We start from the raw sequence: 17,585 nt of genomic DNA on the forward strand, positions 1-17,585 counted from the left end.
TTAAATATTAGCATTCACCACAACAAGAGTCACACATTGTTTTTAAGAGTAATACCTTCAACAATGAGTCCCACCTTATAGTTTTGTTTTTCTGGGATTCGTTCCTGTTTGAAGTGTCTATTTATCTATTGTTGTTTTCAAGATTATAGACGAAACTATTAAACTAACGGTTAACATTGCCATTAAATATGTTAAAGAACAATAACTACAATAAGGAGCAGGCTGACGATTTCAGTCATTGTCGATCTATCTGCTGGTCTCATCTTTTGAACAAATCGTCCGGTGAATATAAATGTTTGCTTGGGCCCTTTGGGCAGATGACCTTAACAAAAATAATTTATTTTGTGAACTATTTCATATGAAAATTAATATAAAGTGTTCAAATAGTTGATTTAATTTTAAAAACAGGAGACAATGCTAGTTAAACCCGACGTAAATCGAATTATTCTTAATTGTGATGATTTGTGTAAAACTATCAACAGCACCAAGCCCAGACAATCAATACCAACAAAATGACGATATGGATGGAGAAGAGGTAAGCATGTTTAACTTTTATTTTGATCTTTCAAAGTTTATAAGTAGTCGGGAATGACTTTTCCAATAAAAAAAAAGAAGTGGTTCATATTCTAATTCGTGGTCATTTAAAAAAGAATATTATCAATGTCTACACGAATTGTTAAAATATTTTTTCCAAGACCAGTAACAATCTCAAGATTTGATGTAATTGACATGTATTATAATATAAGTTACATACAAATTGAGGTAAACGAAGGTAGCCATTAATTTTGAAATTCTTTAAACTGTGAGTTTGCACGGACATATTTCCAATGCATCCAAACAATCAATATTGATAAAATTCAGTCATAAAAACGATATCAAAATTTTTATGAATAAAGAGTTAATTAAAATGTGTTTCCTACATCCAGATTTTAATTTGATGTTTAAACTATCCAATGTGTTAAAAGGTCTTAAAAGGACGTTGTGAGGTAAACTTGACTGGCCGCATTATGGACCGAAGCTTAATGTGTCTCATGATTTGTTTACATACATAAATTCTTATTATGCATAATCGATCTTCATGAATTCTTATTATACATAATCGATCTTCATGAATTCGTATTATGCAAATCGATCTTAGAGTAAAGGCACGTCTTCACAATCAAGCAGCTCTTATTCATGCTAGACACTGCCCCTTGGCGACATTTTAAAGAACATACCAAAACCAGTAAAACGTAACTTTTTGAATATTTATCCGATTTACATGTATTATTAATGTCGCCTTTAATTTTCCCGTATATTTTGTTCATCCGTTTTATCCGGTACGCTCCCGTTAGGCGTCCGTATTATGCGGAACTCATGTCAACATTTATTTTCATCCGTTAGCCGCCCGTTCGCGCTATCCAGTGAAGTGTGACCGAAGCTTAAAGTCACTGTTTTGTTTCAGATGGAAAGGTAAAACTGTTTCCACGGAACACACCATGATAAAGGGGAAACATTTTTTCAAAAACATTGCCAAATATTGGTTTAACAGAAACTACAAATGTAACATAACTTTTTGCTCTAATTTTTATAATCGATTTGATATGTTGTGGTAGTGGTAGTGGTATTTCAAATGCTTGTTTTTCTTTACAGCTTTGCCAAGTTGAGGATCCACTTGGAACTTCATTATCAGATATTCACCCAGAAGTGTCACTGTCAACGGGAAGCCCTATGTGTGAAGATGTGAGATATACATATATTATCTTCTTATATAATTATTTGTTTTAATTGTGATTTAAGTATTATTGTAAACAAACATATGACATACATTGCGATTTATTATTTACATACATATTTTTTATCCAGATGAAACTTGTAAGTTGAAATTTGGAAAGCAAATATTATGAACAGTGATCTTTTTACCATTATTTTTATACAAGAGATATCGATACTAGTTATCTTGGTGTAATCAAGGAAGCATGTACAGAATTGTACACCCGTGTGGAAAATTCATGCAACCTGAGGCACAGCCGATTTTTTATTTGACATCTTATTTCTTTTCTTCTTTATTTCAGCAGAGACATATAATACAATTGTATTATATGTCTCTGATTTCAGTAAGATTTTATTTAATTGATTTTTTGGAAAGTTGTATTTATTCTGGAATGAACAATGATGGAGTGTTCACACCAGGATAATAAGCCAATCAGATTGCAGGATTTTGATGCATGAGGAATGAATTACTTTATTCTTACAAAATAAGGCATGTTTGGTATGTGATGTCAGAGAGTGGAAAATTTACATATATGGTTCATGATTTAATGGATAGTTTCTATCATCTTAGGGGTGTTTAGTGTTTGCAGAGACATATAATACAATTATTATATTATATGTCTCTGGTGTTTGGTGTTTAACTTTAATTTGCACTAGACTAATACTAGGAAAATGGATTATAAAGTTCAAAGTGTAAAGTTCTTTTATTTCCAATTAAGGGCCCCTGACGGGACATAATTACAACACTACACAATATAAACATATAAATAAATATAAAATTAAAATTATAATTCACATGAAGAGGATCAGAATATATATTATCCTATAAAATATTACTTTTAGAGCAACAATATTTCATAGAAGAGGAAGCCGGTTTGTTGAAAACTGTATATATATAACGTTTTTTTTTGGGTTCTGTTAACAGATTAGAGAAAGACAAACTTACAATTCAGATTTACCTATTAGAAATCCCCAGAAAAGGTCTAGAACATCAACATCTACTTATGATCCTTATAGTTTCTCTGATAACGAGGAAAACGAGGTAAGATTTTTAAATATAAACTGTCAGGTGTTAAAATTTTTACAATATTTATGTAAGTCTGCTGTCAGGATTAAGACACATTTATTTTTTTCCTAATGCATGGTATCACAGCTGCATGTGTGTCTTTATGTTTGTTTTAAATATTGACAGAAAAGGTGACTGAATTACAAATATATTGCTCAGATGTGCAATGTTTATCATAGATCTATACCCTCAAGCAAGGCAGGAATAGTTTTGCATTTTTGACTGAAATATCAACATTTGCAGAAGGAAAACCCATATATCATGTATATATCATGAAAAATGAATAGCATTATAATGATTTTTTTTATTATTTTAGGTTTTAGAAGATCGTTATGATGGTACCTTATTTGCAAATATGCAAATGACATCAACTCCAATAAAACCCAAACGACCTCATTTACAACAGGATACTATAATCCATGAACATGATGAAGATGAGGTGATTATTTTTTACCTATTTATTTGATTTGTTGTAGGGGCTTAGTAATTTGTAGTCAGTGAACTGTTAGGACGTATTTTTATTGTTTTCAAGCTCAATATTCAAATTCATTTTTTAAAGCATTTGTTTTATCATACCCTAAATATGATACCATGTTAAATTGCTTTAATAATTCCTTACAGAATGTAATTTTAAATTGTAGACAACTATAAACAATAAACATGTGGACATTATTGGGACCTCATTGCAAGAATTACAAACACAAGATAACAATCAAGTAAGAGTGAAGTAACACCAAACAAAAGGAAAAATAGTACAACCCCATAATTGAAATTGGAAATATTTTTTTATTCAAAATTTTAGTATATGATCAATTTGCTATTTTGATAGAAGACTATTAACAGCTCTTAACATCACAGGAGTTAAATTCTATAAGAAGGGACCAAAGTATTCTCAAATATCAAATAAGTATTTATGTTGCATAAATGTTGCCATATCTTTACACATAAGGAGAACTACTGTCCTATTTTTTTTCATTGACATTGGATATAGAGATAATGTGAATTTTAACTTTATTTAGCTAAAGAAATTAAAAGAATCCGTAGATATTCCAAGTACTCCTCTCACAGAGCACCAGACAGACTACAATCAGCAGGTAAAATGTACTATTAACAACATCAGATGTACAATGTATTTAAAAATATGTTGTTTTTATGCCCGGGAGGTAGTGGAGGGTCATTAAGTTTTACCCTTGTACGCCTGTATGACTGTCCGCCTGTTAGTACAACACACAATTGGTTTCCGTTCTCTAACTTTAGTTTGCCTCATCCAAATGTTATGAAATTTATACACAATGTTATTACAACACCACACATATCGAGTTTGAATTTGGGTAGCGTCACTTTTACCATATGTTGACTGTTCTAGAGTGATACCCTTTACAAAGGGAAAACATTATTAATTGTTTCGCTTCCGTTCTCTTACTTCAGTTTGCCTCTAGCAAATGTTATGAAATTTATACACAATGCTAATTACAACAAACTTAAAAAAAGATATGTATTACATTTGTGTGTGTATTGAATCGTGTCACACAACTTATATTTGAAGCATATCTGTATATTGAAGGAATGAACTGACTTTAAATTTTTTTTTTAAATATTTTAAGGACCAACAATTAGAAGGATCTGAAGACATTCTTGGAAGTTCATTAGCAGAGTTACATTCTAATGATAATAATCAGGTACATTAAGTAGCATACCATCTTTATCCATCAAATTATTATGCATGTGTTGACGTATATTGAATTCTAGAAAATAAAAATTGGTTAATCAATAAAACAATATAATGACATAAACTTTTCAAATGATTTTTTTAATTTTTGTATATGTTTTTGAAAAAAAAACTCCTTCTGAGCATATTTTGATAAAACAAATGTGATGGATTAATTTTTTAAAAATTCATTTTAGAGTGGTGCAATGTCATTTTCATTTACCATTGAGGATATATTGTATGCAAATAAAAAAAACGAAGAAAGCAGTTCAAAAGGTATGATTATGAAGATATAATAACACTATTAGGAAAAAGATTGTGGCTGAGGTGAAGCAGTGAATCATTTTTTCTTCAAAATTGCAATGGATTATCTTATTAGTTTAATAGATTATTTTTATTTCTTATCCAGATTGATCATGTTGCAAAAGTTCTATTTAAACACAATATACATTTATGCACAGCCCCATTGATAACTTAGTAATATATCCCAATATAATATTATACATCATGTACATGCTATATCTTAACTGTGATAAATGTAAGGACAACATGTCTCAAACTCAACAGGAAACAAAAACATGCAATTCTTGATCACCTAAAACGAAATACAAAAGAATGTCTTTATAGTTTATAAATTTCTAAATCTATTGATTATATGCAGACACATTTAGAACATTTGTATTTTATGTTTTGAAGAGTAAACTTTTTAATACATCCTACAATTCTTTGGGCGAAATAAGCCGATTGAAACATTTCTTTTTCAAGCTATACGAATTATAATATTAAAAATCCAATATCATTGTCTAATATAAACCAATTGTATATTGTATCTTCAGGTAAGCAAAATGAAAGAAAAAGCCTGTTAGAAAAAGCACTATCAACATCAATTGAATGTCTCAGAAACAAAAATATGTGCCGAAAAAGATGTCTTTATGGAATATCACTTGAATTTATAAGGGAAGCGAGGTACAGAATATGGACAAAAAACTATCAACAGCGTGTGGAATGGTTTTCCGATAAGTTTATTGATGCAGACTTTGATGCTGAAAAGCCTTTATTTTTTGTCAATAAAGGAAAAACAGTGTGTGGACAATGCTTTAGAAGTTTATATAAAGTGAATAAAAACTTTCATTATAAATGGATTGAAAAAATTTGTAATGGAGCAATTTCATCAGGCTATATCAAAGGAAGACCTGTCTCAAAAGCAAAGGAAGATACAGTGCTGTGGTTGCAAGATTATGCAAAATACAGAGGAGATTTTATGCCTGATAGAGATATTACCATGCTTCCATATAAAACTAGAAAAATTGATGTTTACAATCTGTATGTTAATGAAATGACAGAAAAACTTACGATTTCCGTTTCAAAAGCAACATTTTATCATATGTGGAAGAACGAATTCAGAATTTTAAAAATTAAAAAGGTAAATATGATTTTGTTAACTTATTTTTTTAAATATGAGGTATAATGTACACATGATGTATCTAATTTTGTTTTTCAAGGAGAGAGAAAATGCATCAACTACTGAATTTTTCAATTGTCTAATTATTGATATTTTATAATAATCATGATAATTTAACTGTTGAAGTATCAGTATAATTAGATGCATTATACATATTACTTTACAGCTGATTCCTTTGAGTATGTAGGTAAAATTAATATCTTTGGTTAGCTTGCTTGCTATCTGAACTGTGAAGTCTTTATTATGTAAGGTATACTACCCTCCTTTAGGAGAAGCCTAGTCCTATAGACAGATAGATTGGTTATCTGTCGGACTAGTCCATTGTGAAAGGAGGGCTGTTTACATTACCTTATACTGACTTCACAGTTCAGCTAGTAAGCAAGCTAACTAAAGATATTACCTTTGTCTAAACACTCAATGGAATTGGCTGTAAAACCAAACCTAATGCGTAAACATATGCCGATGTCAGAAATAAATTACTTTTTATTGAAAGGTATATCATGTAGAAATATACTCTTTATGTTTGTTTAAAATGTGTTTAAATGATTCAACCGATTGTAACAGTAGCTAGGGGATAAAAGTGATAATAAGTGTAATCCTAGATTCAAAATTCATCATGTATAGCGTAACCTGACCAGCAACAACTGATGAAAACGAAAAAAAATATGTTAAATATGAGAATCAAACCATTTTCCAATAAGTGCCTGTTGTAGAAATCAACTTAACAGTTTATCTGTTGCTGTTATTTTTTGGGATTTGTTAAAGTGTAGTGATTACAGCTATTACGATTGTGAATCTGCCGCATCCACAGTTTTGTCAACTTGCATTTCATACATAACATTTCTGCAATAATTTTAATTTATCCTAATTTTTTTTTAGACTAATTCATTTTCAAGATGCCAAACTTGTAAAACTTTGACAACAAGACTTGAGAAAACAAGGGACCAAGCAGAGAGAGAAGCACTTAAAAAAAGCATAATGGTTCACAATTCAAGACAGATGTAAGTTTCCGATATCTCAGTCTTTTCTCTGTAATTTGAGCAAATGTAATGTTGGTAATTGGAGAAAAAAAAATTCCAGAAAAAATGAAATACTGCCGCCAATTGAAAGCAATATATTCAAGAACATGTTGAAAGATCTGATGAATTAAGACAAAGTTTTCGACTGAAAAAAAGAAGATGTGGTATGATTGCAAATGAGACAACTCTCCATAAGAGACAGAATGATAGAGAAATAAATAACTAGTTGCGCAGGGTATAATGTATTTGACTCATCTGTCTGTCCGTCCTGTTCTAGACATTGTAAGTTCTCTGAAACCACACAACATAATTTCAGAAAACTGTGTAGATAATAAGGACAAACTATGTAGCTGTGCATTTTGACAGAAAATTACGATTCAGTTTTTTTTCAGGAGTTATGTTACTTTTGAATTAAAATTTTGGCCTAATATTTAGACATAATAATGACATACTTTCAACTATAGGAGTGTATGTCTACAGGAAATTACTATTGATTTTTTTCTACGAGTTTTTGAACTTGTGATTTTGGCCTTTATATATTATTGCGGCAGTTTATAATCGCAACTCCTCTGAAACTACACAACAAAATTTTATGAAACTTTATAAATAAGAAAGCTATAGTATCCTCATGTCCATATCCATAAGAAAATTGTTATTACTTGACTTTTGTAGACTTTTTGAATTTAGGAATCTATTAAGATTTTGTTTGTCCAGTGACAGTGTGGGGGTGCGGGTATGGGAGCTTGCTCACAAAGGTTCTTTAATAGTATGTTTTGAAAAAAAACACAAAATGTTTATTATGGAACTAACAATTGCATATGGTCATTAAACAGTATACCCTTGTACTTCAGGGCAGAAAGAGCATATTACAGAACTAAAAGAAAGAATGTAGAAGAGAACAAACGACACTACATGAGTATTATTATAGATGGCATGGATCAATGTACGGACGATTAATTTAATTCTTACCTCTTTCTATAACAAGAGTATCATTCAGTATCATGACGAAATTCATTGATGATTTGAAAAAAAATCTTTATCATAAATATTGACAGCCAATATTATTGGTATTTAGTAATATGAATAGACACGGAGCACTAACAAAGTTAACTGTCAAATGTAAAAATACATGGACTATCATCTAAAACCACCATAAAAGAAAAATGAAAGATAGATAAATTAATATCTCAATTGTTATATGATCATTTCCTTCTGTTAAAATTAGAAATAAAACAAATTTGTTTCAGCAAACTTAATAATCATAATAATGTTAATTGTTTTGCTTGGTTAATTTCAGTTGACATGCACCTTTATAACTTTCAGGACTTCAAATGATAACAACTGCTTAAGCTAATCATTCTTTTTGCTAAACAGTCATCATGTTAACATTTGTAAGTGTCTTTAATGTGATTTGAAATCTCAATGAGTTTTAAAAAAAAACCAGCTCGATCCTTATTATAAATTACATTTTTTTTTTTAGCAAAAACAGATCTCCCACATTTTACAGGACGACGTTCAAAGGTAGGGTTGATTTTTGTAACATTTACTAAATTAGTTACATTTGTATATATATATCACCATGATTTCATTAACCAATTAAGTTTAATGTGTAAAAGTTTGATTTGGCTATGCAAAAGTCTTGATCGAACCAAATCGGTGAGTCTTGTGTAGACATAACGCATGTCTGGCCTACTAAATTATAAGAAGATATAAGAAGATGTGGTATAAGTTTCAATGATACAACTCTTCACCCAAGTCACATTATATGTAAACAAAAACCAATATAGGTCAAAATTTGGTCGTCAACAAGGAGCATTGACTCACACTGAACAAGCACTGGTTTCTGATATTTTGCAACGAATTTGACCTCTCAAAGGAAAAAAGGCTTCGTTAAAATCTAAACACGTAAATAGTTAAAATACTAAAATTGAGAAAGGAATTGGGGAATGTGTCAAAGCGATAACAACTGGACCATAGCGTAGACAACAGCCGAAGGCAACCAATGGGTCTTCAATGTAGCGAAAATTCCCGCACTCGTAGGTGTCCTTCAGCTGGCCCCTAAAAAAATGTATACTAGTACAGTGATAATGGACGTCATACTAAACTCTGAATTATACACAAGAAACTAAATTAAAAATCACACAAGACTATCGTACTTATGATATTTGTTTTAACAAATTACACATTGAAACACGTAGTGTCTTACGTAAAAATTATTTTTGTATGCATTCTTTATTTTTTCCTCAGGCCTTAGATGTTACTAATCTCCTTCAGACACATGTACAAGGAATAATGAATCATGGTCTAAACAGATTTACAACATATATTGACATAAATGAATATAGTCATGATTCCAATCTTATCATGAATACTGTATTGAAAGAGCTGCATGAATCAAGTGTATTAATGGTAAGTTTTGTGTTTCTATGATATATTTGTCAAGAAGATATGAACTTTATACATGTAATTTTCATTTCATATATTTTTTAATGGTCTACTGTAAAAATGTAAAAAAAAAAAATGTATAAGTTTGTAATTTTCATTTTTCAATATTTATATTTTAGAAAAATCACTATTCAGTTTGTAATTTTTATTTTTCAATATTCATATTTTAGAAAAAAAACACTACCCAAACACTTAGTTCTTAGCACAGGTAGTACTGATGACTAAAAAAAGAATATGCTAACTAATTATAATCAATTCTTTATTTACAGGGTAGCTTTTTACCTGAAATTCTCTACATGCAGGCTGATAATTGCTTTAGAGAAAATAAAAATCGTTTTATGTTGGCTTTCTGTGAGTTACTTGTCAGAAAAATATATTTAAAGAGGTAAGATATAACTTTACATAGTCCATAAAATATAGATGAAAATCTGTTTTATTATTTCAATGTATTCATGAGTTGTTGTTTCATTTACCTATGTGATTTGTATGTGAAAAGCTTGGTTCGGAAAATAAAGACCATGAAATGACAGGTTTCTGTATGAAAATAAGAAGATTTGTTAAGACGCAATGAGACAACTGTACAATAAAGACCAAATAACAAAGAAATAACGACTAAAATTTACTTTACGATCTTTAAAACTGAACAAAATCCATAGCCATCTATCAAAGACCTCAAAATGACAAATGGAAAACAAATTAGACGAGAAAACTAAGGAAATATAATTAATAGCAACACACGACAACCACTGAATTACAGGCTGCTGACTTAGAACAGAAAAATATATAACGGGGCTGGGTTAAACTAAAATGATGCCGACAAACCCTCCTCTTGACATTGGACAGGTTTAACTCTACAACACAAGAACGAGCTGTACACATTAGTTTGACAGAAGCACATTTAATTGAAGAACTAGAGTCTATTGAGCAGAGGGAGAACAAAATTTCCCGGAATTTTTAACATAACAATAAGAAAACACCGATAGCGATTTAAGAGCTATACACTTTTACTTGTTTGTTATTTGTGTTTAACGTACTTACGTTACTAAATTTTGATTAATGATGATTATTTTCTACCTATCTTTATTCTTTTAGGTTCATCTGTCTTTTCTACCAGTTGGTCATACCCATGAAGACATAGATGCAGCTTTCAGCAAAATTTCAGATCAATTGCGAAAAAATGATGCTGAAACATTGACAGGGTTTATGCATCTCCTACCTTCCTGTAAGATAACTGGTGGAATTTATGACATAAGAGGATGGTTAACACCGCATATAACACCTCTATCAGGGCAGACATCACCTCTTCATTTCAAGTTTTCAATTGATGAAGCTAAAAAAATTCGATCAGAGTACAAAGGAGCCCACCATAGACCTTGGATCCCTATGAGAAAACCAATGCTCAAGAAAATGCCAACTGGAATTCCTAAAATTGTTAGCCCATTTTTTCACAAAATAAATTTTGATGCCTTATCTAAAAATATAGAAAAATGCAAGTATTTGTTCTCAGATATTGTGCAAGACACACAGTATAGATGGTGGAAAAGATATGTAAGCCATTTACAAGAAACGTCATCTAGTAAAGAAAAGACATTATTTTACAGCAAAAGAAATGCAAGATGGCTATTACCACTATTGCCAAGGAGGACAAACAACCCCCAGCCTCATGTTGTAAACTTACCTCAACAAATTCAAGAAATGATAGACAAAGAAATAGATGATCCTGTGGTAAGTTCAGTTTTGATGAGAATTGGTTTATCTTACAAATTAAGAATTGCTAAATTGCTAAATTTGTATGCACACATCACTATATAAAGTATCAGTATATTTTTTTTTATATGAGTTTTGTTTTAAATTGGATATTACAGGATTTGGTGACCTTCACAATTATGAAGATTTTTTTTTTCAAATATGTATAGTACTGAAAGGAAACGGTTGGCAAATATAGAATGGGACAGCAACATAACGTATAAAAAATAGAAAGACACCTTGGAGCTTCCACAATAAACTTCAATCTAAAATTTTACAGAGCTTCCAAGCCTCTTGAGTATAAAACAAATATATTTTATCAAGGTACTCAAAATTAGTGTTGTATTATCTCAACCATCTGATATCTAATCTCATTAGGTAGATTAACAAAATTATATCAAATGACATCCAACTGGAACCAGTACATGTGGTACAGTTAAGGCACTTCATTAAGTACTTTAGGTTAAAGCTGATAACAAAATACACAAGCAAATTTTACTAATGATAGCATATAAAATGACTGCAGTTGCTCATAATACTTATCTATTGATGTGATGATAAATACTTCAGGAAGACATGACTTTCTGCAATGCCAAAAATACAGGAAAGGAACGACAACATTTGAGTATTGCCTCAATTTATAAGTCCAATGAATTGATGTTAGTGAGCAGCAACAAATACGATTTATTGTGATCAAGTCTTACTCTTAATGTCAAGCATGTTATCATATCAAGTGCAGTACTGTTATTAATATAATTGGTTGTACATGTAATTACTTCCATTTTAACCTAAAATGTCACACTTAACATGTTTTAATATGATTTTAAAGGTGGATATCTTAATTGATTTTCATGAGGTTGAATGTATATGCCTATTTTTTCGTGCAGATACTCATGCCATCACCAAAGAAGAAAAACAAAGGAAAAACACAGAAAAAGACTCCAAAAAAGCAAATAAAAGGTATTTTTTTAATATGATATTTGTGTAATACATCAATCAACTAATACATACATTATTTTGTTATCCCACATTCTGTATGTATGTGCCTGTCCCAAGTTAAGAGTCTGTTATTCAATGTTTTCTTTGTTGCTGTGTAATATGAATGTTTTTCGTTCATTTAATTTGTACATTTATAAGGTTGTTAGTTTTCTTATTTGAATTATTCACAATTGTGATTTCGGGGCCTTTTATAACTGACTTTACAGTTTGGCCTTGCTTATTGTTAAAGACCGTGTGGTGACTTACAGCTGTTAATTTCTATGTCACTTGGTTATTTTGGATAAATGTGTCATTGGCGATCATACAAATTTTCTTTTTTACATTGTATTTAGAGGGCTATATATATAATCAGTCAACATAATGGGTCCTTACTCTTTATCATAGTTTAAATCTTCCAGAATTGTAAATTTGACATCTTCAAAATTTCCATAAGTTACAAATGACTCTTTAATAAAATTCGTAGTGTTTATCTGCAAATTGCATTTAATTTACAAGTTATTGACAGCATCTGCCTGTTATTGCTGCACCGTTGGTTCTCAAATGTCGGTTGATCTATGCTTGATTTTGAATTTTTCTGACATTTTTAACAGTTCTTATGAGTTCACATTATTATGGTTAGAAATATTGTATAGGATGATTATCTATATTGAGTGTAATAATTATCAATTTTGTTTTATTGTAGGAAAGAAGACAAAAAGGCAACAAAGAACTGTTTTTCACACCTATGTTTATGGGTTTATCCATATTAAAAAACAGAAATATTTTTTTTTATTGGCAGAATTGATTGAAATTCTGTGGTTTTTATCATATTTTCATATGTGTATTATAACTACTTGTAACATTATAGCATTGAGTGCTTTATTCCACCTTTTTTTTAAAAGAACATATTTTCGTAAAAGTGCAAGTGAAATACATGGAGATTTGAACCTAGAAATACAGTGTTAAGAATTATACAACATAGTTTTTTGGCTGTAATTGTCTTGAAAAAACGACATAAATTGCATCAAACATTTCACAATGGTGCAGTAACTTTATTCTAGTATGTTTGTTTGAAGAATGTAAGGAATATGATGCGTATTTTGAATATGGTCGTTCTTCTGAATTAATTATATTGAGTGAAGTGGTTGTGAAAATTATTAAGGGAATGTTCATCCGTTTGTTTTGATTGGTTATACATACATATTTTGAGATAGTAAAAAGTATGTTGTACAAACACGAAACGATATAATCATATATTTTGGAATTTAAATATTTAGGTGTTTCACTTTTTTCTCTCCATTGTAATGAACTGTACAAAATAAATTTATTTTCAGGTCAGAATTTTCTTGTAGTAATGACCTGCTGAAAATAAATTTATTTTGCGATTTTTGCAAAAAATCTGTGGTAATGACTGGTACAAAATAAATTTATTATGAGAAGTTTGTATCTTCGTTGTGATGACCTGCTCAAAATAAATTTATTATGAGGTCGGAATTTTCTTGTAGTAATGACCTGCTAAAAATAAATTTATTTTGAGATTTTTGCAAAAATCTGTGGTAATGACTGGTACAAAATAAATTTATTATGAGAAGTTTGTATCTTCTTTGTGATGACCTGCTCAAAATAAATTTATTATGAGGTCGGAATTTTCTTGTAGTAATGACCTACTGAAAATAAATTTATTTTGTGATTTTTGCAAAAATCTGTGGTAATGACTAGTACAAAATAAATTTATTATGAGAAGTTTGTATCTTCTTTGTGATGACCTGCTCAAAATAAATTTATTTTGTAATTTGGAAAAATCAGCTGAAATGAATAGATGATGATTATTTTGTGATAATAACATGCTAAGACGAATTGAATCATGATTCTGTAAAATTTGTTGTAATGCACTGTACAAAATAAATTTATTTTAAAATGGTGATATGTTTATGATAATAATGAGCACAAAATAGATTTATTTTTGGATAAACATAACAAATAGAATGCTATGTGTTTGTTGTTAAGCCATCACAGATTTTGTTTGTCTGATTCTATTCAGAATAAATTTATTTTGAGAAATTGATATTGGATAGAAGTTTAATATTTATGATTACTATAGCTTCCAACTACAGAATAAATTTATTCTGAGATCTACTGTATGGTTTCTGTGTACTTTGTTTCTTATTAATAATATAAAATACAAGCAAATAGGGTTCAGAATAAATTTATTCTGCAGTAAACATTCATCAAGGCCTACACCAGTGACAGAATAACAAACATTGACAGATAATGTTAACAAAATAAGGGTTTCAATAAAAAAAAAAGGATTATTGGAATTTTCCTCTTTCATTTTGGACTCAGTTTAAATTCAACATAGGACTGTCGTTGGGATATTTGCATTCATATATCATGTATACATTAACAGTTTTGTATACAAACTATATGTGTTCCTTATAAGTCAATTTAAACATACCATTTGTTGGAAACAAAAGATTCCACTGAGTCTGGTTTAAAACTCTCCTGAATTTCAAGGTATCAAGAGTATCGTAGTAAGTATTGAGCGTTGAAGGTAAGTACGTAGGTGGAAATGTTCTGTCAAAATAAATACGGACTGCTCTAGGTGCCACTCCTTTCAATAACAAAGCTAATCGTACATAATTCTCTTCTCCTTCCGAGAGGGGTGCCATCATTTAAAAATCTTAGTTTGTGTAATTGCTATTTATTACCTTCTAAAGTTATGGTCCATTCTTTCCTGTAAAAAATAAAGGTTTTTCTTTACATAATTTGTTTAACTACACAAAATACCCTTGAGAGTGCTTAAGGTTCATGTTGATCCTTTGACTGCATTTTCAACTCAAAATTTACTCTTAGTACAAACTTACCTGCACATAAAGGCTTTGCGTCGGAACTAAACACATTTATTCTAAAAACAGTTGTTGGCATGACACGGGTTATGTTCTTCTCGTATATGTTATGATGATATGAAACTCAACCCCTAATGGGAAGGATTGTGCCTGATATTCATATGATGAAATCATAATCTTCCAGTCAGTTTAATTGAAGTCTGGTGCTGGCATGTCTGTTAACTGCTAGTAGTCTGTTGTTATTTATGTATTATTGTCATTTTGTTTATTTTCTTTGGTTACATCTTCTGACATCAGACTCGGACTTCTCTTGAACTGAATTTTAATGTGCGTTTTGTTATGCGTTTACTTTTCTACATTGGTTAGAGGTATAGGGGAGGGTTGAGATCTCACAAACATGTTTAACCCCGCCGCATTTTTGCGCCTGTCCCAAGTCAGGAGCCTCTGGCCTTTGTTAGTCTTGTATAATTTTAATTTTAGATTCTTGTGTATAATTTGGAAATTAGTATGGCGTTCATTATCGCTGAACTAGTATATATTTGTTTAGGGGCCAGCTGAAGGACGCCTCCGAGTGCGGGAATTTCTCGCTACATTGAAGACCTGTTGGTGACCTTCTGCTGTTGTTTTTTTATTTGGTCGGGTTGTTGTCTCTTTGACACATTTCCAATTTCCATTCTCAATTTTATAGCATGCCCTAGTTTATAAAATTCAAATGCATTTTATGGTTTATAATATCTAAAGCTAAACTGAATTGTGCTTTGCACTTTTATTCGTCCCTGCAGAATATATTAAAATAAACAAACAGGTGCGTCTCACTTGATATATTTCAAACAAAATGCTTTAATTTTATAGTTTAAGAAAAATTCATCATTTATATTGGTCATAATTGGAAGATAACAGCAAAAAATGTCATTTGTCCTTTGAAAATGTATTTGCAAGAAGAAAAAACTGCCTAGGTAATGAAAAAGTCTAAAATAAATTCTTCTCTGTTACTATCTACTTTAGTCATAATACTAGAATTGCACAATGTTCTCTACTGTTACCAAGGGCCAAAAATCTATTTTTCATTCAATAAACTGTATTTTATTTTGAAATTTATTTAATATGATGATGATAACTTATATCAAATGAAATGGTTGGCATATAGTAGATTAACTTTTTTATTCATCATTGAAATTGTCTTGAACATATTTCCTGTTACTGATTATGGTTATGTTGCTTATTTTTATCAGGTAACATGACAGAACGTAACAGAAAGGAATTACGCAGTACTTTTTATTCATTTACTCGAATTGTGTAGAAGTTTACTCCCATATTTATATCAATTTGTTAAGATACTATAAAAACACATGTACTGTTATAGTGCTGACAATGAAATATTCTCAGGAGAGAACAACAAAATTATTTTTCTCCAAATTCTGATCTTTTGGGAGTTCAGAATTTTTTTCAAACTTGCTGCTATTCACTTAAACATGTGGAGTTATACATTCAGACAATGATGCTCTTCACGTTGCATTACAAGAACTATTTTTTGGTCTTTCAAACGTGTCCACAGGTGGGGCAAAAAACAGCGGTAACAGGAGGAAAATTACCGCTGGGGACAAAATTTAAAAGACCTTTCGAAATTTAAAATGTTCTTACATGCTTAAGTAATAACAACTTTATACCAATAATAGAGAAGTTTTATATATAATCTATCAGCTTTGGGAAAATCGTAAGGCTGTTTACTTAATTTAGATTTTCCATGAATGATTAAATTTTCAGAAAATAATAGGGGACAACATGATTTGTTGGGGGTTGACCATTTAAATCATAATATTTTATTACAAGAAATTTTAAAAAGAAAGTTTAATTTGGTGCACTTGGTGCATTATATACTCTACTTTAGTTTATACTAAAACTTAAAACTTTCCAAAAAGATGCCTGAATAAAAAAATTAACTGCCTGTGAAAGACGGGGACATGGAAATTACTTAGTAAGACTTTTGAAGATATTGTCTCATATAGAGTATGCTACGCTTTAACATTTTCCAGATACTTAGGTTTTTCTGCAAATTTTGAGATGAAAAGTTGTCTCATTGGCACTCATACCACATCGTCTTGTATCTATATATGAAATCTGATATCAAATAGAAAACAAACGTTCTAGCCAATATAAACAGAAGCCAAAAAAGACATGTTCCAATAACATTTACTTGCAGTTAGAATCACCGTTGTCTTTCAAGATCAATGCTTTAGAATAGAGACATATTACTGGAGTAACCGGAGAGCACGTATCTACTCTACAAATTCATATCGTCACCACGGGGATTCTAACCCCGGTCGTCGGGGTGACAGTCAGTGCGTTAACCCACTGAGCCATACAATCGATTCCCTAGCTCAGTTGATTAAGACTGCATTATATGTTCTACCTGTACTAAGGGGAAGCAACCCCGCTACACTATTCCCCCACCACAAGAGTCATCATATCTTCATATATGACTCTTAACAACACAAACCCTGGCTATACTCTAGATAACCATCGTGGATTTTTTAGTCCGGCCCCACATGTAACCGGAGAGCAC

At 30.5% G+C, this 17,585-nt stretch overlaps 1 protein-coding gene and 1 pseudogene across 1 annotated transcript in view; one reads left to right on the forward strand and one right to left on the reverse strand.

Moving 5' to 3' along the window:
- LOC134727895 (uncharacterized) overlaps positions 1-14,845 on the reverse strand; it is a 34,376-nt gene extending 19,531 nt beyond the window's left edge. Inside the window, exon 1 of the mRNA XM_063592291.1 lies at positions 14,632-14,845. Within this exon, the coding sequence (XP_063448361.1) occupies positions 14,632-14,845 (214 nt within the window). The remainder of the gene's footprint in view (positions 1-14,631) is intronic.
- On the forward strand, positions 444-14,516 carry LOC134681493 (uncharacterized; annotated as a pseudogene).
- Positions 14,846-17,585: the final 2,740 nt, after the last annotated feature.

This window comes from Mytilus trossulus, chromosome 8 (assembly GCF_036588685.1).
Source record: "Mytilus trossulus isolate FHL-02 chromosome 8, PNRI_Mtr1.1.1.hap1, whole genome shotgun sequence".
Taxonomy (NCBI): Eukaryota; Metazoa; Mollusca; class Bivalvia; order Mytilida; family Mytilidae; genus Mytilus; species Mytilus trossulus.